Below are 26,257 nucleotides of genomic sequence, written 5' to 3'. Positions count from 1 at the left end.
AAGAATGAAGGTAGTGGTGCTTCAAACAGCCTCTTTCCCATTTGTCTCTAAAACTATAGATAATATTTAGACAGAAAACTTCTTTCGAGACATGCCTTTAATTTCTGACAAAACTAAAGTAAAAAGACAAAAAACAAAAAACAACCCATCACATTTTTTTTCTTTTGCAGTTTCCTAGCAGCAGCAATACTAAAATTTCAGTTTATAAAATAACTGTTTCCATAAACTTACTGGCCACTATAAAAATGAGGGTTTTTCTTTTTTTTGAAAGCACTTCCATCACAAAAAGTAATTTTGATTTTCAAAATATTTTCTTGCAAAGAAACTTCCTTCTTTTCTGCATGAATGGACATCTCATCAGCTCTTTTAAATATGAAGACATTTTAAAGAATTACTTACAGCTGCTTTTGTCTGGGACTGAATAAAGGGTTTAGTGCCTTTAGCAGCTTGTTCATATTAAACATTCCAACATTTGCCTGATTTCCTATTTTATACCGTCTTTCATCATCAGATGTGTTTGGGACAAAGTCTGAAACAAAACAGTATTTTTTCTACAGTGGAACATTTGAAATAACCACCCATGTTCATTCATCTTGATTCAAAATAAGGAAAATCACACAGGTAGTAAATACCACCCCCAATTTCTAAACGCAAGCATATTTGTTTAGGCTAGATTAGCCCAAAGAAAATAATGCGCTATTAGCATGTAAGTTTACAGATGCAATGTATTTTTTTACTCAAACTGTAAACCAAAATCAGTGGTTTAAACTGTCCATTTTTTCAACATATTGACCGTGTTTTTGGACAGAAATGAGCTACTATTATACGTAATATAATTTCAATTTGTTTCAAGATTCTACATGTGTTTTGTATTAGGGCTCTTCCCCCAGTCAATCTGCATTGTCAAGAATTTACCAGTGGCCAACCTATTTATTATGACTATACTTTGAGGGAGTTGTAATAATGTGCATCCATTTCAGAATGCATGTGAGCTGTAATTGTGTATGAGACATATCTCCATTCCATAGGTTTGCCATAGATGCCCTGCTTATACTAATGAATATTTGATTATCAGCATTAAGAGTAATAGCTTTCAATTAATACAGTGGTACCTCTACTTACGAACGCCTCTACTTACGTATTTTTTGAGATACGACCAGCTCCGGCCCAAAATTTACCTCTACTTACGAACTTGCCTCTACTTACGAACCGGATCCGCGGCCATTTTCCCTGCTGCCACGCGGTCGCGGCTTCCTGTGGGCGAGATCGCGGTAGCAAGGAGACGTTCGGTGAGGCTTGTGGTGTGTTTTGTGGCGTTTGGAAGGTTTTTGTGGCGTTTGGAAGGTTTTTGAGGTTTAAAAATTAAATGCATATGTTTCAGAACTGTTTAGCCGTATTTACATTGAACCTTATGGGGGAAATTTACCTCGGGGTGCGACCAAATTCGGAGGGCGGAACAGATTAACTGGATTTACATTGAACCTTATGGGAAACTTTACCTCGACTTGAGACCAACTTGAGTTGCAACCAGAGTCATGGAACGGATTAAGTTCGTAACTAGAGGTACCACTGTATATGGCATTTACTATGTGTTCCCTGTAGAGAGCAGATAGGAGGCAAAAAAAGTGAGCTTCCAGAACATAAGACAAGGAAGATTTTTGTTGTAAGTCTAATATATTCAATAAGTGAGTTGGATATGAAACAAATTCCATTGATATAATTAAGATTTTATTTATATCTAACATTTCAGTTTGATTTTAAATATTCTTTAAGTACAACTCTTAAAGATCCATCAACTGGTCCATTCCAGTTCTAATCTCTGAGTCCCACACACTCCAATCTTTTAATCCTCTCGGTCTGAGTTTTGTATAAGTCTCAGAAGTCAAAGAAATAGAAAATGCAGGCATTGCTTAGGATTTCATGCTTCATTGTCTGCCAAATAATAAACCCTGCATTCCCTTAGGTTATACTCACCTGGGTCATATGAATCCATGAAGCCAAATGGGCCATAATCTATGGTTATGGATAATAAGCTGAAATTATCACTATTACATACTCCTAAAAAATAAAGCAACATAGCTATCAAAATAGCATAATATTTTATTTTAGAAGTGCTAGCAAGGAGACTTCTTCAGGAGCAATTTGGAAACCAGATCTGGCCCCTCATTTCTTAGCTAAGCAGCAGCTTATAAGATTAGCATCAGACCTTCCATATTTGTTACAGACACTCTTTCGTGCATGTGCTCTTTCCATTTGATGTAGGTATCACCTTTTCTCCAATTGTTCAAAGGAGGCCCTACTTCCTTAGTGGATGTGGAGCTATAAACATGTCAAAAATGGGGCTTCCTTTCATTTTCTTCAGAGGAACTACAGCCTCCTCTTTCTCATTTTCCACAATGCAGCTTGAATGGAAAGGACAAGCTAACCATCTGCTATGGAGTCCTGTGTAATTACAATCAAGTAACTAGTCTGTGTTTTGAAAAGCCACATGACAGAGGATTGGGAACGGTCCCAGAGCTGAATCACAACGCTATCTTTCCTGTCCGTGTAATTATTTAAATTCTAAGACAGAAAAATGCATATCATGACAACATATCATAGGGATCAATGATATCATATTATAAGGTGGGGGAGGTCCAAAAATAAATTCTGAATGAGGAATACTATTTTTGCAATGCTCCAGGTTCAACAACTAACTCCTTTTATTAAGATATGCTCTTCAGTAGCTTAGAAGGGACTACATTCCACTTTTGTAAAATACCCACTGTTTTATTTTTCTAACTTTTCATGACTTAACTTAGGTGATTTTCACAGTAGCAGTTTCTACCCTCCCAGAGCAGTATGAATCTGACCCTGTCTTCACTTCTGCCTGTTTTAAAGGACAGACACTATGAGCCAATCGGTGCTCATTCTCTTTCTATTCACTGACCAATAGGAGAACGCCAAGAATGTCAGGATCCCACCTGAGCTACCACTGGTCATGGAATAACAAAAATCCTTTCACAGTTCTTCCATGCAACAAGGAAGTGAAATAAATTGTTAGAGCTCTCCATGGTTTTCTTCACATGTATTTGCTTATTTGTGGGTGTTTGTCTAATGGTTTCCAAAAAAGCAAAAATAAAAAAGCTGAGGAGTTGCTTTGAAGACATAGGAAGGAAGATCAGTTGTAAAGAAATGTAAACAAAGGCACTGAAATCTTCCAAAGGCTTCCTGGCCACTATTCCTGTTACATTTAAAAGCCCTTTTGATGAAATTATAGCATGGCTGTATTGCTCCAATTCTGCAATCAGGCCATTTCCTCAATACATCTGACTATGGTTGAATGTTGCTATAGGTCCTGGATGGAAGAGGAAGGAGGTAAGTTCTAACCAAGACAGAGAGAAGAAATATATATCAGGTATAGGGCTCTGACCCTCTACAGGGGCAATAAAGGCTTGATTCAGTCAATCCATGTATTAACTGAGCTCATACAGTATATTAAGCTAAACTGTGATTGGTTTGGTTTTGGATTTGTACAATGTGTGAACCCAGCTATGGTGGTTTCTAAGCTTTGTTCCACACACTATGGCTAAAACAAACCACAGTTTGCTTTGATGTATGAACCTGACCCTGAGTCACTGTCAATATTACAATTCCCCACCCTCACTCCTTAATGTGCTTCAGTAATGAACTCTGTCAGGGGATAGGCTTTGGCACAATACAGCACCTATCTGTGGGTCCCACCAACTTTTAACCAAAAGGCAAAAGGTTATGCTATTCAGACCAAAAAATACAACCCCCCTTTAATCTCACCATGAGCGAAGCCTACTGACATCCAGAAGGCAATCAAACGTGCCGTCTCAGACACTACTTGAGAGAAAAATGCCTAAAATCAAACACAGTTTTACCTTCAGTGTATAAATACAGTAGTTATATACTAAGGATATTTAGATTATATTTACTATATAGATAAAACTGTTGTTGGAAAGGGAATCAAAAATGGGGAAAATAATGCAGAAAGAATTAGTTTAAAAAAAGGTTCTTCCATGTCAACACTGTGGGGAGGAAGAGCATGAGAAAGAAATCAAAGAAGAAAAGATTGTGCATCACTTACACATCTCTCAAATGCCATCTACTTTGATCAGACTACAAGCCTTCTGGATAGAAACAGTGTCATTTCTATATTCGTTATTGCTAAATACAAAGTAAACTATACATTAGACTAACAAATATACAGTGTTACATTAAGTTGACTTTTTAACTGGAAGATGAAGGGGGGAAAAAAGCACAGATTTGATGCCCAGAAATGTATGGGTTATATAATTTGCATCAACATTTACAACTAACATTACAAAAGATTTAAAAAATGCATAGTTGCGTTTTTTACAAATGTTTATTTGGACTAACACAAGTGTATATGGAAATAATAAAGGCTTACTTACCAGATATTTATTTGAATAATTCATGTTTACTTTTGGAAAGTGTTCTTTTATTACCATATCTAGCAGCATCCTGTATCACAAAGTAAAAGTTTCTTCTATCAAAGAAGAATTTGAAATATCACTGAAATTAATATTTAAACTGAACCCTATTTGATGCCTAAGAAGGCTAAATTGAACTGAAGAAAAGTACCTACTGTACCTTTCAGAAAGGGATTTTATCTGTGCTCGCATGTAAGATGAAGACAGTATTTATTTTAATCATGTTCATTATTGAACAAGCTAACAACAAACTGAAGTAAGACTTGTAGAAAAGAAAAGAAATTGCACTATCTCATCCAATGGAGGGGAGGAAACCTTGAAAATCTCTCTGTGCAAATACAACTCTATCTCATCAGAAAAGCTGGCATCTGATGTTACGTGTGAATTTGTAATAATGCTTTATAATTTAAGAAAATTAAGTGAATGTCAAAGGAAGAGGTTACTGATTTTCCTTTCAATTTGGTAGCTGTTATTTGGGATATATAGTGGGGCAAAAAAGTATTTAGTCAGCCACCAATTGTGCAAGTTCTCCCACTTAAAAAGATGAGAGAGGCCTGTAATTTTCATCATAGGTATACCTCAACTATGAGAGACAAAATGGGGGGAAAAATCCAGAAAATCACATTGTCTGATTTTTAAAGAATTTATCTGCAAATCATGGTGGAAAATAAGTATTTGGTCAATATCAAAAGTTCATCTCAATACTTTGTTATATATCCTTTGTTGGCAATGATAGAGGTCAAACGTTTTGTGTAAGTCTTCACAAGGTTTTCACACACTGTTCCTGGTATTTTGGCCCATTCCTCCATGCAGATCTCCTCTAGAGCAGTGATGTTTTGGGACTGTCGCTGGGCAACACGGACTTTCAACTCCCTCCAAAGGTTTTCCATGGGGTTGAGATCTGGAGACTGGCTAGGCCACTCCAGGACCTTGAAATGCTTCTTACGAAGCCACTCCTTCGTTGCCTGGGCGGTGTGTTTGGGATCATTGTCATGCTGAAAGACCCAGCCACGTTTCATCTTCAATGCCCTTGCTGATGGAAGGAGGTGTTCACTCAAAATCTCACGATACATGGCCCCATTCATTCTTTCTTTTACACGGATCAGTCGTCCTGGTCCCTTTGCAGAAAAACAGCCCCAAAGCATGATGTTTCCACCCCCATGCTTCATAGTAGGTATGGTGTTCTTTGGATGCAATTCAGCATTCTCTCTCCTCCAAACACGACGAGTTGAGTTTAGACCAAAACATTCTACTTTGGTTTAGATTTGTCATCTGACCATATGACATTCTCCCAATCCTCTTCTGGATCATCCAAATGCTCTCTAGCAAGTTTCAGACGGGTCCAGACATGTACTGGCTTAAGCAGGGGGACACGTCTGGCACTGCAGGATTTGAGTCCCTGGCGGCGTAGTGTGTTACTGATGGTAGCCTTTGTTACTTTGGTCCCAGCTCTCTGCAGGTCATTCACTAGGTCCCCCCATGTGCTTCTGGGATTTTTGCTCACAATTCTTGTGATCATTTTGACCCCACGGGGTGAGATTTTGCGTGGAGCCCCAGATCAAGGGAGATTATCAGTGGTCTTGTATGTCTTCCATTTTCTAATTATTGCTCCCACAGTTGATTTCTTCACACCAAGCTGCTTGCCTATTGCAGATTCAGTCTTCCCAGCCTGGTGTCAACAATTTTGTTTCTGGTGTCTTTCGACAGCTCTTTGGTCTTGGCCATAGTGGAGTTTGGAGTGTGACTGTTTGAGGTTGTGGACAGGTGTCTTTTATACTGATAACAAGGTCAAACAGGTGCCATTACTACAGGTAACGAGTGGAGGACAGAGGAGCCTCTTAACGAAGTAGTTACAGGTCTGTGAGAGCCAGACATCTTGCTTGTTTGTAGGTGACCAAATACTTATTTTCCACCATGATTTGCAAATAAATTTTTTAAAAATCAGACAATGTGATTTTCTGGATTTTTTCCCCCATTTTGTCTCTCATAGTTGAGGTATACCTATGATGAAAATTACAGGCCTCTCTCATCTTTTTAAGTGGGAGAACCTGCACAATTGGTGGCTGACTAAATACTTTTTTGCCCCACTGTATATCCTCCATTACTTAGTAATTCTGTGCACCGCCTAAGGAAAATACATTCAGCTACAAATACATGCACTAAATGTGCTGTATCAGCTACAAATACATGCACGTAATGCACTGATATAATGTGTTTAAAACTTATCTAACAAATCTTTCACTGACTCACAGTAGGCACAATATCAAACATAAGCAAACACTTTTGCACAAAAAAACCCTGCATGACACACATTTTCCTAAAATTTTGCTTAAATTAAACTAAATTAAAATTAAATTAAAATGATATTGTACTACTTGTTGTGAGAAACAAACAAATTCCATGGTATAGTCATTCTAATATTAAATAAATATCTGTTAGGGACACCTTAATGCAACATTGGGCAATATTGTACCCCCAGCACATCCCAACAAAAACTGAAAATAAAGAAATATTATTTATATTTTTTTTAAATGGCAAAAAATCTTGCAAGTTTGTCACGATTTGCAGGAGGTCTTAACAGTGTAATAACTGAGATAGCGTGACTTGAGATAAAACTGCCATTTAATTTTCTTATTTTTATGTTTTATGGATGCCACCACTATTGAACTGATCCAGTGCTGTCTGGAGGGGGCAGGTTAAAATGGGCAAAGTGACACATATGGTAGCACAATCCAAGCCCTGCCCCTTTTGTATGTCCATCAATGTTCCATGCAAGTACCAAGGGGCGGGGCTTCGATTGCCATACTGCATCCACTATCTTACCTATTTTGACACCAGCCCCCAATGGACATCACTGCATCAATCACTGCCCTAACATATTAATGGAGAGTTGCAAATCTATCCAAGTCCCTGATTATTCTGTTGCCTATAAATATATGGTGGAAACATCTAATTTTTTCATTTTTAAAAACTTTTCCAGGATTTATTAGCCAGGATCCAAAGAAGCCACGCAGAAGAGTCAGGATCCAAATTTTGCAGCTTTCTGCTTCTTACTGAATGTCAATATGGAATCTCTCTTGTACTTTCCAAGTAATGCAAGTGTGCGTTCATTTGTATAGGACCAGCTATTCTATTGTCTGGCTACAAAAAATTGAAATCTTGAATGAAGGGTTTAAGTCTAACCTTAACAAATCCAGTTCTCCAGAATGAGCTAGTATTTCCAATGATCCTATTCGAAACCATGATTTTGCAACACGTAAGACAATTGCACCTGAAAATAAATATATGTACAAGTTAATGCATTTAAAAAATGTCCTACATGTACTTCCTTGTGTATCCATAACTTCTTTGCATGAAGGCTTGCTCCATGGTGGGAGCAGAACTTCGCACAGTGGAATATATAAGAAAAAAATGTTCCCTTAATGGATAGAATTAGGAGGGTCCTTGCACTAAGAAGTGGTCTTTCAAGAAACTACTGCATCAGGTCAATGATAGCTATGATTTAGAATGGAGAAGTCTGATTTCCATTTCTGGAAGAAGCAATCCTACTGAAAGGGGATTAGTCAAACCTGTGGAGATCAGGCTTGCTCAGAACTATTAGTAACAATGCTACGAGGCAAGAAACTGCTGATTATCAGTGGGTGGAGCTACTTAAAAAGAGTTCTGGGTAATACACGTGAAAAGTATTTAAAAAACGGTGAAACCAGAAGAAAAATTGTCCAAGTATATGCAATGTTAAGCGAATGAATCAAAATACTTCAAGAGACCATATTAAAATACAAAATATAACAGTGCAAAGCTACAGCTGATCACATCTTGGCTGGTGAGTCAGATTAGGCTCATTTCTTGTTTCAAAAATAAAACTCAAACAACAAATAAAAGAAAAGGGAGAAAAGTAATGTCCCGAAAGTGGAGTGTTCTGCTTCTGAAAAGGGGCACTGCTCTTCCAGTTGCAAGGGCAGATTTTCAGCAGCAGACCATTCCCACAACTCATAATCCAATCAAAAGCATAACTAATGCATAGGTTCATGTCATCAAATTAGAAAGCACATTGGGAGCAGGTGGTCTGAGAAAAGTTAACTAAATGGCTCTAGTATTGTCAAAGAGCAATAAAAAAATACCTCTTTCTTTCTTAATATTCCCACTGTAGAACTGATCTCTCCAAATGTCATCATCGCTTACAACTAAGCTGTGGAAATGGAGGAGTTGAGGAGTTAGCACAGAACAGACTGAAAGAGGTCTGGAGCCCTGCTGGACAAAGTGAATTCACACTATATTTTAAGGGAAAAAAGAAAGGATAAATAAAACCAAACACAGATTAATAAACCTAATCTCACAAATATTGGGGATAAAAGACTGAGGAGTGACACGTACAATTATCAGGCTAGTAGGACTCACATTTTCTATCCCGTAATGGTCTTAGGCCCTAGGCAAGCCTGGTTTTTCTGTGGTTCAACTAGAAGTTACATAGCCTTCCTGCAAGTGTAAAAGAATAGCCTAGCTATGGAAGAGCCCCTAGTGGGCCTTGGTTCATCTCCAAAAGCTCAGCAGAGTAGAACCTAGTTAATTCTTAGATGGCAAAACCACCAGAAAATCCCTGGGCTGCAAGTTAGATTGGGAAATTTAAATATACATTGGGGAGGCTTGATGAATTTATTGGGTTTGTCATGGCAACTGTAGGTCAAGACTTCTCTGCTGTTTCCCAGTTTCCTGCTGCACTAAGGGGCCCAACATCCTTGCTTGGTTCTCAAAAGGGCTGGAACACACAATTCTCTGGAGAGACTTCTAACTGTGGGAAATTTTACTTCATTTTTAATATTCTTTATTTTAATCTTTTTTTACTGTGAACCACTAAGAGACTTCCATAATTGGCAAGGCATAAAGTTTAACAAGAAATAAATTTAACTCTTGGAACCACAATGTTTCCTGCCCAGGGTGAGAGGCTGCAGCAGGGTGAGACAGCACATTGTTGGGCACTGCATATTACAAGGGAGAACTATTATGCGAAGAGCAATTTTGGGAACGGGTGAATTTTATTTGAAAAAATGGCAGATGTGTGTTTGCATAATAATCATCTCCCTAAAATGCTGAGCAGGGAAATTGTTATGCACTCTTCACTTCTTCTCTGATCCAAATTATGCTGCCCTCAGAACTGCATTCCTGTAATACAGGTTGCCATTCAGACTTGATTGCTTGCCTTTACATGCAACATGCAGCCCTCTAATTTTCTGCATTTCCTGTGATAGCAATGATAGGAAGAGAACCATTTTGCTGTAATTCAATTATGTTCTCCCTGAGAGAGAAAATCAGTTCGTTCGGCATATGGACAGAAGGCCAGATGAATTGGATAGATACAGAGAAGCACACACTCTCTTGCAGAGGCACTCGTGTGTACCAAAAGAGCCCTCTTATTATTCAGTGAAGGGAAATGGAGAGACAATAAACCCTTGAGTGACTTCCCAGCCACGCATTGTGCAGCAGAAAAAAGCCACATGCCTTGTGATTCTCTGAGCATCTGCATAGAGAAACCAACCCAACATGTGATGTTGCTGAGGCTCAATAGTCTCCAGAATGATTTTCCATTACAGACGCACTACTCAATAGGTATGATATACAGGAAATATAACTGCTTTGTAAACATGTAATATGTAAGTTGAGTTTACCCAAATATTTATGGAATTTGTGGAACTGGCAGAGGTGTGAATAAGAAATTATTGATTATATTGAGAAATACAAAACAAGTTCATCATGAATTTAAGTAAACATAATTTCTCAGATTATCAAGATAATTTTTATAACTAAAGAATGCTGAGTATTAAGCTTCTCTTGTTTAAGGTCAAAGGGCTGATTGATGAGACATAAAATGTTGGAATTCAAGGTCAGAGGTTTATCAAGGCCCAAAGTATTCCTAGGAGGCTGTAGTAGGTGACCCACTTGGTGGGTGAAGCAATGATTAATCTGCTCTCTTCTTGGCTCACTGACTAGTCTCACCCTACTATATGAGATGACTCGCCCAGCTTCATGATATCTAAACGCACTACTGTCCCACTTCCTAATATTTTGTGAAAGATGCCAGTGTGTCCTGTATTAAAAAAAAAATTAAAAAACAGTAACTCAGAATGCTTTAAAGTGAAGCATCCATCTCCAATAACCTGCCATCATTATTTCCCAGACAATGAACAAATCTTATGGGCTGGAAATGTGGAAGTGAGCTGGGGCTTCTTCAGGCTATGCTAATAAACTACCGCATAGGACTGTGAATCAGCTCTAGATCCCCAGCCTGAGGGCAACTTTTTTGTGTCATTTTGGCAACCACAAATCCATCACTTTGTGAATTCATAGAAAGTAAAATCAGGAATAGGCTCAGAGTTCCTGCATGGAGTTTTCTGTCAATCTCTTCTGCCAAGATTCAACAAGAACCACGTCAATGTGAATGAATTTTTACATGCTAGCTGGGGAATTCTGGGAATTGAAGTCTAGGCATCTTAAAGTTGCTGGAGTTAAGAAACACAGGCTTAGAAAATATGAACACAAGGATTATTTGCAGGGTAGGAAAAATGGACAGGGAGAAGGAGACTTAATCTTTCCTCCTCTCCCACCATCATCCCCAACACATACTTTGCCTAAGAACAACTCATCCCAGCCAAATCTGTTTTCAGTAGGAAGAATATAGCAGGGAAAAACATGGATTAAAAGTAGCTGAGAGGAGGAGAACATCTGCAAGGCAGAATTATCTAGTTGGGGGCTTGGGGTGAATATTAAACACTCCTTCTATTGATACCACAAACAGTAGTTGTTGACTTAGGTTATGTGTCATCATCCTGTTTCGAGATTCAGCATTTTGATGGAAAATATCACTGCAGCAACCAGCAAAAAGAGCTAACATAAAACAAATTATAAATACATTTCTGCAGCTTTCTCCTTTTCATTTTAGTGGAAGTCACAAAGTGTATGGTTGGGGGGGTGGACAGCCTTCTGGAGACTGGGGTTTGTGTTTAGTTTTTTGTAAAAGGGAGAGAGCCACAACAGGTGGGTGATAATGCAAACTGTGCCTGCATTGGGGGGGGGGATTTAATCACCCTAATAAGTGGAGTTAGGCTTTTCTTCTTTTTTGTCACGTGGTGGGGAGTTTTGAGGATTTTCTTTGCTTGTTTTGATAGTCTTAAGCACTACCCTTTTGTGTCTTCTAGCTAAAAATGGAGGAAATGGCATTGCCAATTTTCAGCAATCATGCTTCAGAAATTTGGCGGGTCAGGCAGAAAGAACTTCAGGGGGCACAAAAAGAGGGCTACTCACCTCTGTTCTATGCAGGTAAAGAATAAACCTGATAAAGTACCTAGCTGCCCTGCTTGTAGGAATTCCAAGGTAATGCATGGCTTCACTTCCCAAATATTCTCGTACAGAAGACCGAAGCACAGCTCTGCCATCGCCATTCCTATAGAAGGAAAAACAAGAAACATAAATGTTATCTTTTTTTGGTACTAGGAAAAAAAATACTTGGCAAATTCTTGCACTGGATGATTTGATTGGCACATTTTGCTATTTGTGGATATTGCACTTGTCCAAATGTTACTGACAGCTGAAACAAATTAAATATGTACTAAAATTCATATTTAAATACAGATTTGTTTGTAGACAACCAACAGTGGTGGCTTTTTTGTGGAGAGGGAGACATAATTCTTTCTTAAAGATATGGATCAACATAGAAAGTGAATGGAAAAAAAGGGCAACATAGGAATCGGTATTGGGCTGAGTCTAACACTGCTTCATCGTCTTTGACAGTGTTCCAAGTGGGAGTTTTCTGACTCCTCTCTGGAGATGCCAAGGATTGGACTTGTGGCCTTTTGCATGCAAAGTATGTGTTCAACTGGAGAATGACAGCCACTGCCAAATATAACATGACAAACCCAGAAACCCATAATTTTGTGATACAATGCTAAAAGGGCCATGTATAAGTGGCAATGCTTCACTAGAAAGCAGAACTAAAGAATCACACTGCTGAAAATCCAACACATGCTCAAGTGAGCATTCCGCATAATTTAAAAAAGACTACATCACAAACTGAGAATAGAAACACGTAACAATATAGCTATGTAGATATTACATATTCCCTGAGACATTCTATGGAAGTAAATGGTGGACTTTGAAGAAGCAAGATAGAAAGAGTATTGATGCTTTTAATCTCTGGAGAAGACTCCTGAGAATACCATTGACAACCAAGAAAACAAACAAATGGATCATCAAACAAATCAACCCAGAGTTCTTGCTCAAGGTACAAATGACAAGGCTCAAATTATCCTACTTTGGACGCATTATGCGAAGACCTAGCTCTCTGGAGAAAGCTCTAATGCTGGGAAAGGTGGAAGGAAAGAGAAGAGGATGACCAGGAACAAGATGGATGGACTCAGTTACAGTGGTGATGGGGGCGCTATTGGAAGAGCTGAAGGACCAGGTTAGGGACAGATCATGGAGAAAATCTATGTATGTGATTGCTAAGGGACGTCAATGACTTGATGCCACATAATCTATCAATCAATCAATCAATCAATCAATCAATCAATCAATCAAAATACTACATAATTTGTATCTGTGGTTTTTTTGGAATTAGATTTATCCCACTCAGTCAGGGATCAACCTTGGCATTTCCCAATTAAAACCTCCCATGGTTATTTCTATCTTGTTCTTTTTAAAGAGCCATATTGTTAATGTTATAAAAACATATTATAAAATTCTACAGCATCTTATAATTCAAACTTATGGGTAATACATGCTACCTGAAGAAAGCAGAGATTAATCTGCAAACAGATTGGTTTTCTGGATGGTCCTTAATGGTGAGTTATTGAAATAAAAGGTTTTTATATAAAGAATAGTTTTAAAAACTGGGTTTGTCTAAAGAAGTGAAGGGAAGACATGATAGAAGTCTTCAAACACTCAAAGAGAAAAAGATGTGGATTTATTCTCCACAGTGCCTGAGGGTAGAACAAGAACCAAAAGGTGGAAGCTTTACCAAGGGAGATTCAGCCTTGAAATAGGGAGGTATTTCTTGTCCACGAAAGGTATAAGCAGCAGAACCGCTTGCCTCCTTGAGTCATGGGTGCTCAAAGGCTGTATAGTCATTCTCTAGGATAGTATGAGGATTCCTGCTCTGGGCAGGGGGTTGGACTCCAAAGTCTCTTCCAACCTTAAGATTCTATGATGCACTGTAGAAATTAATCCAAAACACATCAAGAACTGAAAGAATATCACACCAAAGATGTAACACACCTAGAGTATGGTGTCCTTCCTGAACCTTTGAGCTGCAGTTCCCATCTGGATCCAAATCTACAGAAAGATTAAACATTAGCAATGTGGATAACTGCAGAACAGAATGGAATAGCTTGTGCCAAAATATTACTAATTCAAATCTTGTTTATACAATGAATCCTCAACCCAATCTGTAATGTGAGGGAAATAATATGTATGCATTTTGTAGTAGATGAAAGGATTACCAAAACAATACATGTGAAATACTTGGGAGTTTTGAAAGCTGTTATTATGTACTAAGTCTGGTTAGTACTACTATCGTTGTTGGTCATTGATACTTTACTTTCTGAGATAGCAATAGCAACCACATAAGGTAGTCCCCAGGTTAAGAACACCTGGGTTACAGCCAACCCATAGTTAAGAATGGAGCCTACTGCAGCAAAATTTGAGTTAAATACACAGTGGTTCGAGTTCATTGCACAATAATACTTATACAGTATTATACAATAATATTGTTTCAGCTTACATACAAATTCAACTTAAGGACAACCTTGGGGACAGAACTCGTTCTTAAACTGGGGACTATCTGTACTGAATAGAGACAGGCTTCTTAAGATGAAGTATGCAGTACCTGTTAGTATAAATGCCGATCAAGTGGGCTCTTCCATCACCCAGCTGTCCTGCCCAGCTACCAAACTAACATGGGAAGTTGAGATAAAAATATGAAATAATTATTTGCCATTCAGAAATGTAGTTGTAATTGGGATTCAACACGATTGAATAAACAATGTTCTCTGTATATTTTACTAGTGATTTCAACAGATACAGCAATAATTTGGTACAATGCTAACAAAGTTCTATTCTATTCTATTGATTGTGAAATATAGAAAATTATTGGACCTCATGATATATTTGCATCAGTAGGGCACAGGAACTGGAACTCAGCAAGATAGGTTCTCTTTATCTAGTTCTAGGACTTGTGTAGAGAACAAATTGTGTTTTAGGTCGTATTTATGCACAAATATTGAAAATTCAAAAGGACTCACAAACTTTTAAGCACTTTTAAGCACTCTTTAACAGATTTCAACCACAACTGAAAAAAATTCTAGACCCATAAGAGATGGAAATTGCTATTCATTAAAAATGCAGGCTATTTTTCTTTGGAATTAATGGGTATATTGGAAACTAAATTTCCTAGCACATGATTGTATTATATTCATTTTCTAAACCAATTAGCCTCATAACAAGAAGCTAGAATGGTTCTATATCTACAATCTAAACTAAGCTTGATGGGAGGGGATGGTAAGAGCAAATAAAACAGTTCAATGAATAAAGCTCTTACCTATTACAGTGGGTGATCTTTCTAAAGCAGGGGAGAATGATTATAAACCAGCCTCTGAATGAAGGAAGTGTTTTGGACTAGGCCAAACATACATATTTTGCCACCAACTGAAAACAAAAATGTAGCCTTTGGAGCCATGAGGAGCTATTCTGTTTTCCAACTACTGTACAGTAGTCAGCTGACTGGCCAGATCAAGTGGGGAGAAGCTAGATTGTTGATTTCTCATTATAAAGGGAGCTATGATTTGCATTCAATTCAGCAGTACTGGAAAGAAGAGAAATGATGAAAGGCTGCAAGTGTGTTTATGTGTGTGTGAGAGAAAGTGTATTGTGTCTATGTGCAGTACCTGATGCTGAAAATGTTGTTCACCCATAAAATACAGGACAACAATCTTGAAGGAAGCTAAAAAGGAGAAAAAATGGAAGTGGACATAAACCACAATTGGCCAACACTATTCCCATCTCTGTGCTTCAGCATTTGGATTATTTGACTGATTTACAAAAGAATGGTAATGAGTGACTGGTGAATAACTAGTGTGAGTTGTATGTCATGCAGAGCACACAGCCCCCCCCCCGCCCCCAGTATTTTATGGATTGTATCAGTTTTAGCATGTAAAACCTAAGAGGAATTCCTTTTGTAAAGCTGGAAAAAACACACATGTGTAAGAACATTAAGCAAAAACATTGATAACATCAGGTTGAAAAACAAGTAGTATGACTGACCTGATGGCCACCATATCTGTGGGTTAGCGGTGGAGATCCCAAGATTATTTTTGAACCACTGACAAGGTGTAGAAAATCATCTGAGTCTGAGACAGACATGTCCAAGTCCAGAATATCTTCCAGGACTTCCTGAAGTGCAAGGGGTATATCAATCCATTAAAATAATTAAGACGTAAAAGAAAGTTTCACATTGTTAGCTGTCCAAAGCTATCTATATAATTTTTAATTGAAATTCACATCTTAGAGCTTCTGAGTACCCCTACCTGTTATCCACACAATGCTTGTACTATTATCCAGATTAACAGAATTTAGTATTTTAAACTGAGGTACAGCTGTTGCTGAACTTCAATTCACAGCAGCCAGAATTGAAGGGTGGAGGACTTGTAGTTCAAGAAGAGGTGCAGAATTACAGCCTTCCTAACCCTATTTCCAAGGAACATTAGTAGTTTTTGGTCACTATATTTTGTCAAGTTCCAGATCAGGCACAGCTATAAATATCTTATTCTTATGGAAACTCAGCCCATATTCAGGAACAAGCAGAAAGATCAGGGACTTGATAATGCTAGGTAATCTGCTTTATTATAAACAAGAAAGAAGTCATACATATGCAGAAGATCAACCTGCTGCAGAACACAGAAATCAAGTGATATATCTGTGTCAATGTAAAGGTTTAAAGCCTCTTCTTCTCCTTTCGAGTTAACAGATTCTTAGCTGTTCTTTTCCCAGCCTTCATGTTGGAATGGATTTGTTAAGTATGTACCCAACAGCTTTCTCTGGTTGGAACAGTGCTAATTCCTACCTTGCCAGCTTCAGCCCCTACACATTTAGGCCCCCAAAGGGGATGCCATTCCATTTAGTCTGTGGAAATCACTATAAAGTACAGATGTCCAATTTAGTGGTCCTGAACAATTCATTTTAATTAGGTAATTCTCAAGCACTATACACACAAAAAGCTAAATAATGGTTTATGAAAGTGGAACTTCATCTCATGTTTTCAGTTTAATACTGGCCAAAGATACAATTGCTATTCATCTTTCAAATCAGCTGTCTTCCTGGCTATGTTAAATATATTACTGAAGATTCATGTGTAATTCTCCCTCATACCTTCATATTGTGGTTCTGGATCCTATTCATAATCACAGGTAAAACTGATGTCCTAACAGTGTTTGAAGAGATTGGGAGTATTTTCTCAGCTCAAACATTCTATTTGCTCACCCTCTTATAGGCAATTCCTTGCACAATTTCATCTTTGGATCCAAGTTGCTAATTAGTGTTACATCTTTGCAATATCTGCAGTAATAATGACAAATCTGTTTCTAACACTAGTGGTAAATGATCATTTGGTGCTAATTGATGTTCAGAATGACAGGGCAGATGTAATGCTAACCAAAATGGGCTCAAAAACCAGAAAGGGTTAAAAAATATGTATGAAGTATGAAGATAGAGTATTAAAGCTGAGGGATCTCTGGTATAGGGTTTTTCAAATTGTGTTCTGTAAAATCATAGGGTTCTGCAAGAACCTGATGGAGTTCCATGATTGATTAAAAGGAGAAAAAGTTCACTTGAATGCAGTCAATTTTTTATTACTAGAGCTTTGCCTCTTGATCAGGGATTCTATATTTTTTTTTAAACAAGTTCCATGGCCCAAAAAGGTTGAAGAACCTGCTCCAGTAGAATTAATACTAGGTTTAGATACTATTAACTAAAGCACTATTTTTCAAACTTGGCAACTTTAAGATGTGTGGACTTCAACTGCTGGCTGGAGAATTCTGGGAGTTGAAGTCCACTCATCTTAAAGTTGCCAAGGTTGAAAAACACTAAATTAAGAGTTAGAACATTTAGACATATAGCTCATATGGCAGCCTTGGGATGTTGTTTTGAAAATAAAAAGGAAAGGGAATGTCTATATGAAGGTAGAAAAGATTGAGTGCTAGGACCAAGCAGAATAATGTAGCCCACATAGTTTCCTAGTTCAGATTTATTTTCTGACATTTCCAAATAGAGCTGAAAAAAACATCCCATCTAAAACCTCGATAGTTACCAGGCAATAGACCATGAGCGAGCAGCCATTTTGTAGCTAAGGGTCATGCTTAATATATTTTTGGAGCATAAGCAGTACAGTAGGCAAGACAATGACACAAAGTTGGCAAGGCCATATCACATAAATGGGCATGATTTCCTATATTTTCCTTACATTTGGTGGAGAAAAAATGGGGTTTTCTTTCTTATTATATAAAAAAAACAATATTTATAAAACAGATTACATCTGTTCAAGAGGTTACACTCCTTGCCTCAAAATTGTGAGAAACTGTGCCAGCGATTTTTAGAGCCTTGCCTGAGAGGATGCTCTGGAGACAAGAGCGATCATAATGCACCAATCGTCTTAGTATAAGGCACTTGCTTGTTTCGGTGATTTCCTACCCCTGAATATGGAATTATGCACTTCAGTCTTTTTGTATCCTGGATGACAAGGAGAATATCCACTGATGCTCAGGTGGTGGAATGAGTGAAGAAGTAAAAGAAGTCTATTGCAAGCTAGATGACAATATAACAGCATATTTATGTAGGTTATATGCTGATAGATTCCTCACACAGACACATAGCTCCAGAGTAGAACAGCAGTTTGTGTTAAAGAAAATTATTCCTAACCTCTGAAACAGCTACAAGTAGAACTCTCGATTTAAATGGTGTAGGGAATCCAACAGAAAAAATACAATCTTGAACCTCACGAACATAATTTTCTTGAATATGATCAATGGGAAGTGTAGCTAGAGGGAAAAAGCAAATTAATTTCACGTAGAATTCCAAAGAGGTAGCAATGTTCATCTTTTGCAGCAAAAACAGCAAATTTTTGACCATGAATTACAAAGCCACAGTCAGCAATACTTTTACTAAGGCATACTGAAGTGTCACAGAGGGGCATACAAACTTTAAAAATTTTCAGCCTGATACCCACAGATGTTCACAGGAAACCTCTTTTTGCTTAATTTTAATGTTTGATAGATTGTTTTAAATAAAAATAAGAATTAAAATGTGAAACTGTTGCACTGCAAAATAAAACATTTTCCCCAGCATTATCTGGGTTACAGGATTGTATGGATGCTCCACACAGGCCCAATAGGCAATTTTAGAAAGTAAAAATAGTGGAGGGGCATTCGCCTGCTCTGAAAAGGTGTACAAAAGAAAAAACTAGAGCATCTGAAGTCAAATAGCAATCCCACCAGTTTCTTTGTGTTTGTGACTTGTTGCTTCTACAATGGCAGACATTTTTTGACCAATCAAATTCCCCCAAGACAGGCATCTTGTACAAACATTCACAACAATTGTACTCAGCATTCCAAATACACCCATCAATCCAATAAAATGGTCTGCCTTAGGTTAGATTGTGTAAAAAATAAAGTCAACAATGTAAGAAAAACACGAAACTTTTTCCATAAATGAAAGATATCAGGGTATGTCCAAGGCTACAGTAAAAGAGATATTCCTGAAAAACAGTATGGGTTTCAATTGTAATAATAAATAAAGGCAGGCTAATAAGCCAAGCTAAAATTCATGTTTAATTTCCACTGAAATAGACTGAGTAAGTTAATTGGTCCTGTTTCTTAAGGACAGCTTTCTCTAGATAGGGATTACTGTGGAACAACAAGGCAAGTTGTTCATCCAGATAAAGCCCCTTTATAGATGATTCTTTCCAACAATAATATGTACATATTGTCAAAGATTATATACATACCTGTGAACGTTTCTGTTGAAAGTTTCCATTCATTCAAAGTAGATAATTTCAGTTTCTTTTCACAATAATCTTGATCCAAGTTGGATGTATTAATGTAATTATGCACATGGTTAAAACTACTTGCAGCAATCGTGTCGATGAGGTAGGATCCAGAATGATATACCAATGTTAACAATGAGAACCACCATAAAACTATCCAGCAGCTTGACATACTGAATCTCGTAACTTTTCTTAAACCAGAATCAATTCTGCAGAGAAGCAAATGTGATATTCATGAGACAAGATTTTATCTCTGAACCTTCACCTTTATAAAAACAACTTCCATGCAGTTTTAGGTTAACACAGATTGGCAAACAGCAATTCCATTTTTTCTATTCATTTTTTTTCCAAGAAAAAACTGTTAAAATATTATTTTGTTTTAAAGATCATATTAGAATCAATCCATTAGGAAGACTATTATCTGTGCAAAAATGGAAAGATTCTGAAATATCCATAACAGAGGAATGGTTGGTGAAAATGACAGAACTAGCAGAGATGGTAAAATTAACTTGTTTGATTAGAGAAAAATCAACATTTATCAGTGACTGGAAACCCCTTATGGACTTTTTGCTGAAAAAAGGGAAAAATGAACTTGTGATTTATGGGTTTGAAGATTAGAAAAGGGTACCTTATAGAAAGAAGGAAATTGTGATATAACCTTAGAGAGAGAGGGTAAAATATAAATGCATTTATAACCACTGTCAAAAAGATTAGAAGCCACTTCTCTATCATCTTTTCTTTTTCTTTTTTCTTTGTTTTCTTTTTCTATTTTCTTTCTTACTTATTCACTATTGTTCCTTATTTTCTTCATTTCTTTTCTAATATTTGTATTGTTTTTATCTTGTTAAAAATTTCTTAAATAAAAATATTAAAAAAAAAAGAATCAGTCCATTAGGGACTTCAATTAAGCTTTATCTAAATCAGATATGGGAAACCCACAGACTGTATAGGAGTACCAGCCTATTTTTGTAGCCCTTCAAGTATTTCCAGGTTATGCCACTGAAATTAGGTAGCAAAACTACTGATTTCTGGTACTGCAGTTTTTTTGCCCTTTTTTTGCTAAAACAAAAATATCAGTTAAGTAGTCATGAAGCTTAACACCTCTATTTTAGTCTTTTATTTTCCTTCCTGACCAATCAATTATTCTCATTAAATCAATTATTCCAACTTTCTGATATCCTCACAAAGGGCACTGTTGACCAAATTCAGGTGGTCCTCACTTAACAACTGCTTGTTCAGTGACCAAACTTACGATGGCGCTGAATGAATGGTACTTACAACCAGTCCTTGAAGTTCCGGCCGTCGCAGCATCCCCCTAGTCACATGATTCTGATCCAGGCACTCAGTGATTGGCTCAAAACAACACTGCAGTGTCCTGCGGTCATGTGATTGCCATTTGCAACCTTCACTGCCAACCTGCAACAAGCAAAGTCAATAGGGAAGCTGGCAGGAGGTCACAAATAGCAACCACATGACATTGCCCTTACCAATGGCATGGGATTTGCCGGAACTGCTGTCACTAAGTGGCATGGTCATGTGACATCATGCTTTACAACTGCGTCGCTTAGTGACAGAAATTCCAATCCCAATTACTGTCGTTAACCAAGGACTACCTGTAGTTTCATAGTGAGACAGAATGTCCCTTAGATAACCAGGGTGAAGTCATTTAGTGAAGTCATACCAAAGTTAAAATCAGCATCTTGAAAGGAATCCAGAACATGAGTGCAGATTTTTTTATAGAACTGCCCAATTTCCATATGGTAATATGATTTTGATACCAGGTACCAGTTCTGGGTTTCCTTCAATTGATAACTCAGGATGCTATTCAGTGGTAAATACAGCCAAAACATGATGTAGCCACTGCAAGTAATACCAATTTAGGAAAGGTTGCCACTGGTGGATAAAATGTAACTGTTTGCACATGTACTCCATTCCACCATTGCCATCTGGAAATCCACAGTTAGTACATGATCATGATTATTTGACTATTTTGGGAGAAAGCAGACCTCTCTGGAATATTTATATTTTATTTATTTATATTTCAAATTTGGTCACCGCCCATCTCACTAGGAAGTGACTCTGAGCGGTTTACAGTAAAAACAAAAAATAAATATTAATTAAAATACAGTAAAAATAGAATAAAAATACAATAAAAACTATATTCATACATAAATAATATCTTCCAAGGTGCTGCTGGTAGAAAGGACATTAACATATAGGAGCATCTTCAAGGTGCTAGCTACCCCAAGGGTTGGTTGCCCCTTTTCTCACCCCATGCAAGTTGGTAGAGGTTGTATGATAGTTTCCCAGCACCATTGTTTGAATGGGATAGGACAGACAGGATGAAAATCACTACCATACAACCCTAACCCCCAAGACTCAATATTGCTAGGTAATCTACAAGGATTCCAGAGTCAATGATAATGAAAATGAGGAACAAGTCCAAAAGTACTAACAGAACAGCATTTCCTCCTTTAATTTCCAAGGCAGGACATTCCATCAGTGGTCATAGTCTCAAGCTTTTATCCTGTACAAGACCAAACTGTAATAGCTCAGATTAATCAGCAGCAGCCAGTAGATCTGAGTTTACAAGGTTGTCATTTTGCTATCATCTTGCTCATATGTCTGAGACTGGCCAATGATTGTTTAATTCTATTACCTCCTGTATACAAGATGGAAGATATTGGGTAAGAAATTGGTCTGTTGAGTAGATACTGTAATTATACGTAAGATACTAGTCAGATGGCATGTAGAATATTACAACTAGTTCTGGGCACCACATTTTAGAAAGGAGATTGACAACCCAGAGGAGATCAACCAAGATGATATGGGTGTAATGGAAGGCTTGAGTGAGGAAGATACTGGAATGGAGGATCAAGGTTATCAGAAGGGAGGGGGAACATTCCAGAGCAAGCGCTTTCTCAGTCCGCAGCAAGAATGCGGGAAGAGGAAGAAGATGACGCTAGTCCCTCCCTAGAGTCTCAGGGAGGCTAGAATCTGGCAAGATTCTATTAGGTGCAAGCTAATAAAGGAACTGGACTGGACTGGATTGCCTTGTTGTTGTTCTTGGGCTCAACCTGACAATGGGGCATGGAAGGAAAAACTTATGAGAAATAGTCAGAGGTGCTGAATAAGTTTAACCCAAACGAGAAGAATGGAGACATGCTTTATGTCTTCAAGTATCTGAAGGGCTATTGTGTAGAAGATGGGGTAAAACTGTACAGGACACAGGACAAGAAATGCTGGATTTAAACTATAAGGAAGTTATTTTCAGTTGGATAATGGGAAAAAAGTTCTAATAGAAGAACTGTTGAACAGAGTGCCAGCAGAACAGTAGAAGAGATGATGGACTCTCCTCTGCTGGAGATGTTTAAATAGGGACTAGATGGTTATCTGTTGGAGATGCTGTAATAGTAGATTCCTGCACTTAGACAAAGGACTGGACTAGATGATCTCCAAGGCCATTTCCAGCTTTACATTCTATGATTCTATGATTCAGTTAAGCCAAAGTTTGTTTCGTTTTTTATTGTGTTATGTTGACCTGCTTGCTGCAGTTTGTAAACCATAACTTAGAGTAGGGATAGGCAACCCTTTGGGGATATGCAAGGACCATAATGAGCAGGGTGATGATGCAAAGTGGTGTGCTTGAGCCAACTATGTGGGCAGGGTCAGGATATTCTGCTCCCCCCTCCCCACTCTGGGTACTGAGTAGAATTCTGAACCATTTCTTTGTTTTAACTATGTTTATTTATTTTATTTATATATCAAATTTGTTGCCTATGTTAAGACTATTTTAGAGATACTTATGATAGGTTTTAAGGGTTACCTGGCTCAAAGTGATGATAAACTGCAGGTGCTGAAGGTTTTTGACAACTATAATGGGAGGGGGCTCCAGAAGCCAAATGCTGGCCTGAGGCTTCAAGTTGCCCACACATGGCTAATAGTGTTGTATAGACCAATTAACTGTGCTTTATTTAGCAAATCATATCTTCAGCCAACTATGTCTTTCAAACTATGTGTGCAACTGAACACTCTGTTTGAAGCAGAATTATCTCTTTGGGATGCAGTGCTAAATTGTGGCTTAGTGTTCCATGAATGAGCTTCTGATTCTTCAAGTGCTCACTACCCTTCTCCTCCAACACAGCTTCAAGGACATTGAAAGTTTTGGGATACAGTTTAGCATTATGCTGAAATCACAAAAAATGCTACAGTTTTTCTAATTTTGTTGGATGCTAAAAAGGTTTTTGATATGGTTTTTTCTAAGAAGTTATGGTATCATTCAACATCTTTTGTTCAATAGTACAGATATTCCTTGTTTAACAACCATTTGTTCAGCGACTGTTTGAAGTTACGACGGCACTGAACAAAGGGACTTACAACCAGTCCTTGAAGTTCTGGCTGTCACAGTGTCCCCACAGTCATGTGAACAAAATTTGGGCCCATCTGCATTTATGACTGCCCCTCCCAGTGCTGCCACCCCCCCAACAGCTGACCTTTGTTGTCATCTTCACCTGCCTCCCTTCTGCAGGGCTCACCTTCCTGGCCATGTGTGGTGGAGACACTATGGAAATGTCCCGCAGGCCAGGTCGGTGTGTGCTGCACCGCGTGCCACTACTGGCCAGATCCTTCTTTTGCACACCAGCTGGGCCTCCTTTTGCAAAAGAAAGACCCAGCTGCCGCACAAAAGAAGCCCAGCACAAAAGGACCCGGCTGGCACATGAAAGGAGGTCCTGACCAGCATGCAAAAGAAAGCCCTGGCCAGTAGTGGCACATGGTGCAGTGGGCATAGTGCAATGGGCAGGGCCAGGTGGCAGCGCAGCTGGTGGCGGTGGGTGGCCAAAAGGGCAGAGATGGGGGAGGTAGGTGGATGGGGGGAGCTGAAGTGGAGGCAGTCCCTTTCCTTCTTCCAAGAATGGCTTGGATCTGGGTGGGTCCTCACCTAACAACTGTATGGGATTCACCCGACAACAGCAACCTGGAACTGCCATCACTAAGCGAAGCGATCATGTGACATTTCACTTAATGACTGCATTGCTTAGCGACACAGTTGTTAAGGGTTAGGGTTGTTAAGTGAGGACTATCTGTATCTTCATCCAGGGGCTAGAGTTATTATGAATTGATTTGTCTCTCAATCTATTAAGTTATATAGTGACACCCAAAGATGCTCTTGGGCAGCCATATACATTGTTTAAAATCAATCAATCAATCTTCAAAGTGGTTCTGAACGATTGCCTTCTTCTATTAGACAGTCACAAGGTGTTAAGCATGTGGTGGCACATGATACCAAATTTAATTTGTTCTTACATGCTAATGTTATTATGGATATATTTGATAATTATGCAATGTCATTACCAAAGCTTATTGAAGTTATACAGCAACATGGATGGACATTTGATTTTTTGTACTAATACTATAACAAATTTGAAGGTTCTTTAACTGATTATCTGATCATGTCCCGTTATAGCCTTTGTTGGGTTTCAAATCGTAACATATGTCAATACAATTTTGGGAAGAAATATTGTAGCTTATAGCTAATCTTAATGTCATGTTGAACTATATTCCAAAAATACGGAATCTGTCATCTCATGAAGAGCTTTGGCTCTGTCAAGCCTGCAACATGGCAAAGAGGATAGTTTTATGTAAATGGAAGGAAACTTACCCTCCTGATTATAAGGATCAGATCCAGGATAGGTATCTGTTAACTATCTTTGAAGTCTCTGTGTTCTAAAAATGAGAAGATGAAGCAATATGTTTCTATATGGTCTACATTTAATGATAACTTTGAATTAATTTTATACTGTTATCAATAGTTATTATATGGATCTTTTCTCTCCTTTTTCTTTTAAATTTCCCCCCCTTGTTTGTCATGTTTATTTTAATCATCCTAATATATCCATGTTTTTTCCCTCATTGTATAAACATTTATCTTTTTTTTTTCTGTTGGTACAGTACTTTTTGGATTTCACTATTAAAATAAATACCTCCATCTCAAGATCCAGTCTTAATTGCAGATCTTATGGCTAAATATTTGGCCTCATTTTTGGAGCTTGCTTCATCCCATCTCCTTCCTCTTTTTTCCATCAGCAGCTGTAAGAATTTCAGACAGTTCAAAAGCTTTAACATTCCTCTTCCTCTTTTTGACTGGCCATAATAAATGCAGTACCTACCTACGGATCTAGGACTTCCTTCTTCCATGGCCCAGCACAGCATTGACGAGGTATGTTTCTGTTCAGAGGGTAATTCCAATGAAAGATGCAATGATCACGGCCTACACCAGCGTTTCTCAACCTCAGCAACTTTAAGAGGCGTGGACTTCGACTCCCAGAATTCTGGGAGGCTGGCTGGGGAATTCTGGGAGTCGAAGTCCACGCATCTCAAAGTTGCTGAGGTTAAGAAACACTGGCCTACACTATTAAAAGTGGTATCACCATTAAAAGACCCCAAAGAGGGGCTGCAGCCATTCTTGTGACACAATCCTCCTACCCATCGTTTCTCAAACCGAATTCAGTCAGACTTACTCTTTCCCACCCCTCTAACACAAATCCTAAGCGGGGTGCGACACTTTGTACAGAAGAAGGCGACTCTATTCACACGACTGTACGCCGGACCAGCCCCTCAGCCAGAGCAGGGAGCGACGGCTCCGTCTCGCGCCTGACCACCGCTTCCCCCCTCTCTTTGCTCCACCCCACCGCTCCCTCGCCTCTCTGAAGCGTTTCCT

At 38.2% G+C, this 26,257-nt stretch overlaps 1 protein-coding gene across 9 annotated transcripts in view; it reads right to left on the bottom strand.

Moving 5' to 3' along the window:
- Nucleotides 1-26,246, bottom strand: part of LOC103063629 (uncharacterized) — a 34,669-nt gene extending 8,423 nt beyond the window's left edge. Inside the window, exons 1-15 of one of the 9 annotated variants that reach the window (XM_025167323.2) lie at nucleotides 25,707-26,246; nucleotides 25,521-25,626; nucleotides 25,199-25,263; nucleotides 19,501-19,748; nucleotides 18,417-18,535; nucleotides 15,768-15,896; nucleotides 14,335-14,399; nucleotides 13,725-13,781; nucleotides 11,757-11,895; nucleotides 8,582-8,708; nucleotides 7,644-7,731; nucleotides 4,422-4,491; nucleotides 3,793-3,865; nucleotides 1,975-2,058; nucleotides 400-529 (exon numbers count right to left, since the gene is read on the bottom strand). In XM_025167323.2, the coding sequence (XP_025023091.2) occupies nucleotides 400-529; nucleotides 1,975-2,058; nucleotides 3,793-3,865; nucleotides 4,422-4,491; nucleotides 7,644-7,731; nucleotides 8,582-8,708; nucleotides 11,757-11,895; nucleotides 13,725-13,781; nucleotides 14,335-14,399; nucleotides 15,768-15,896; nucleotides 18,417-18,535; nucleotides 19,501-19,711 (1,292 nt within the window). In that variant the 5' untranslated portion in view covers nucleotides 19,712-19,748; nucleotides 25,199-25,263; nucleotides 25,521-25,626; nucleotides 25,707-26,246. Of the gene's footprint in view, nucleotides 1-399; nucleotides 530-1,974; nucleotides 2,059-3,792; nucleotides 3,866-4,421; nucleotides 4,492-7,643; nucleotides 7,732-8,581; nucleotides 8,709-11,756; nucleotides 11,896-13,724; nucleotides 13,782-14,334; nucleotides 14,400-15,391; nucleotides 15,448-15,767; nucleotides 15,899-18,416; nucleotides 18,536-19,500; nucleotides 19,749-20,817; nucleotides 20,956-25,198; nucleotides 25,264-25,520; nucleotides 25,627-25,706 lie in introns of those variants that run through there. The other 8 variants (XM_088150324.1, XM_088150319.1, XM_088150320.1 and 5 more) reach the window with 8 other exon arrangements.
- Between the last annotated feature and the right edge of the window lie 11 nt (nucleotides 26,247-26,257).

Source organism: Python bivittatus, unplaced genomic scaffold (assembly GCF_059951505.1).
Source record: "Python bivittatus isolate LINGU-HERP-01145 unplaced genomic scaffold, Pbiv_v1 ctg000610_np1212, whole genome shotgun sequence".
NCBI classification, from domain to species: Eukaryota; Metazoa; Chordata; class Lepidosauria; order Squamata; family Pythonidae; genus Python; species Python bivittatus.
The sequence above is the reverse complement of the archived record's forward strand: the minus strand, read 5'-3'. Positions and strand labels throughout refer to the sequence as shown.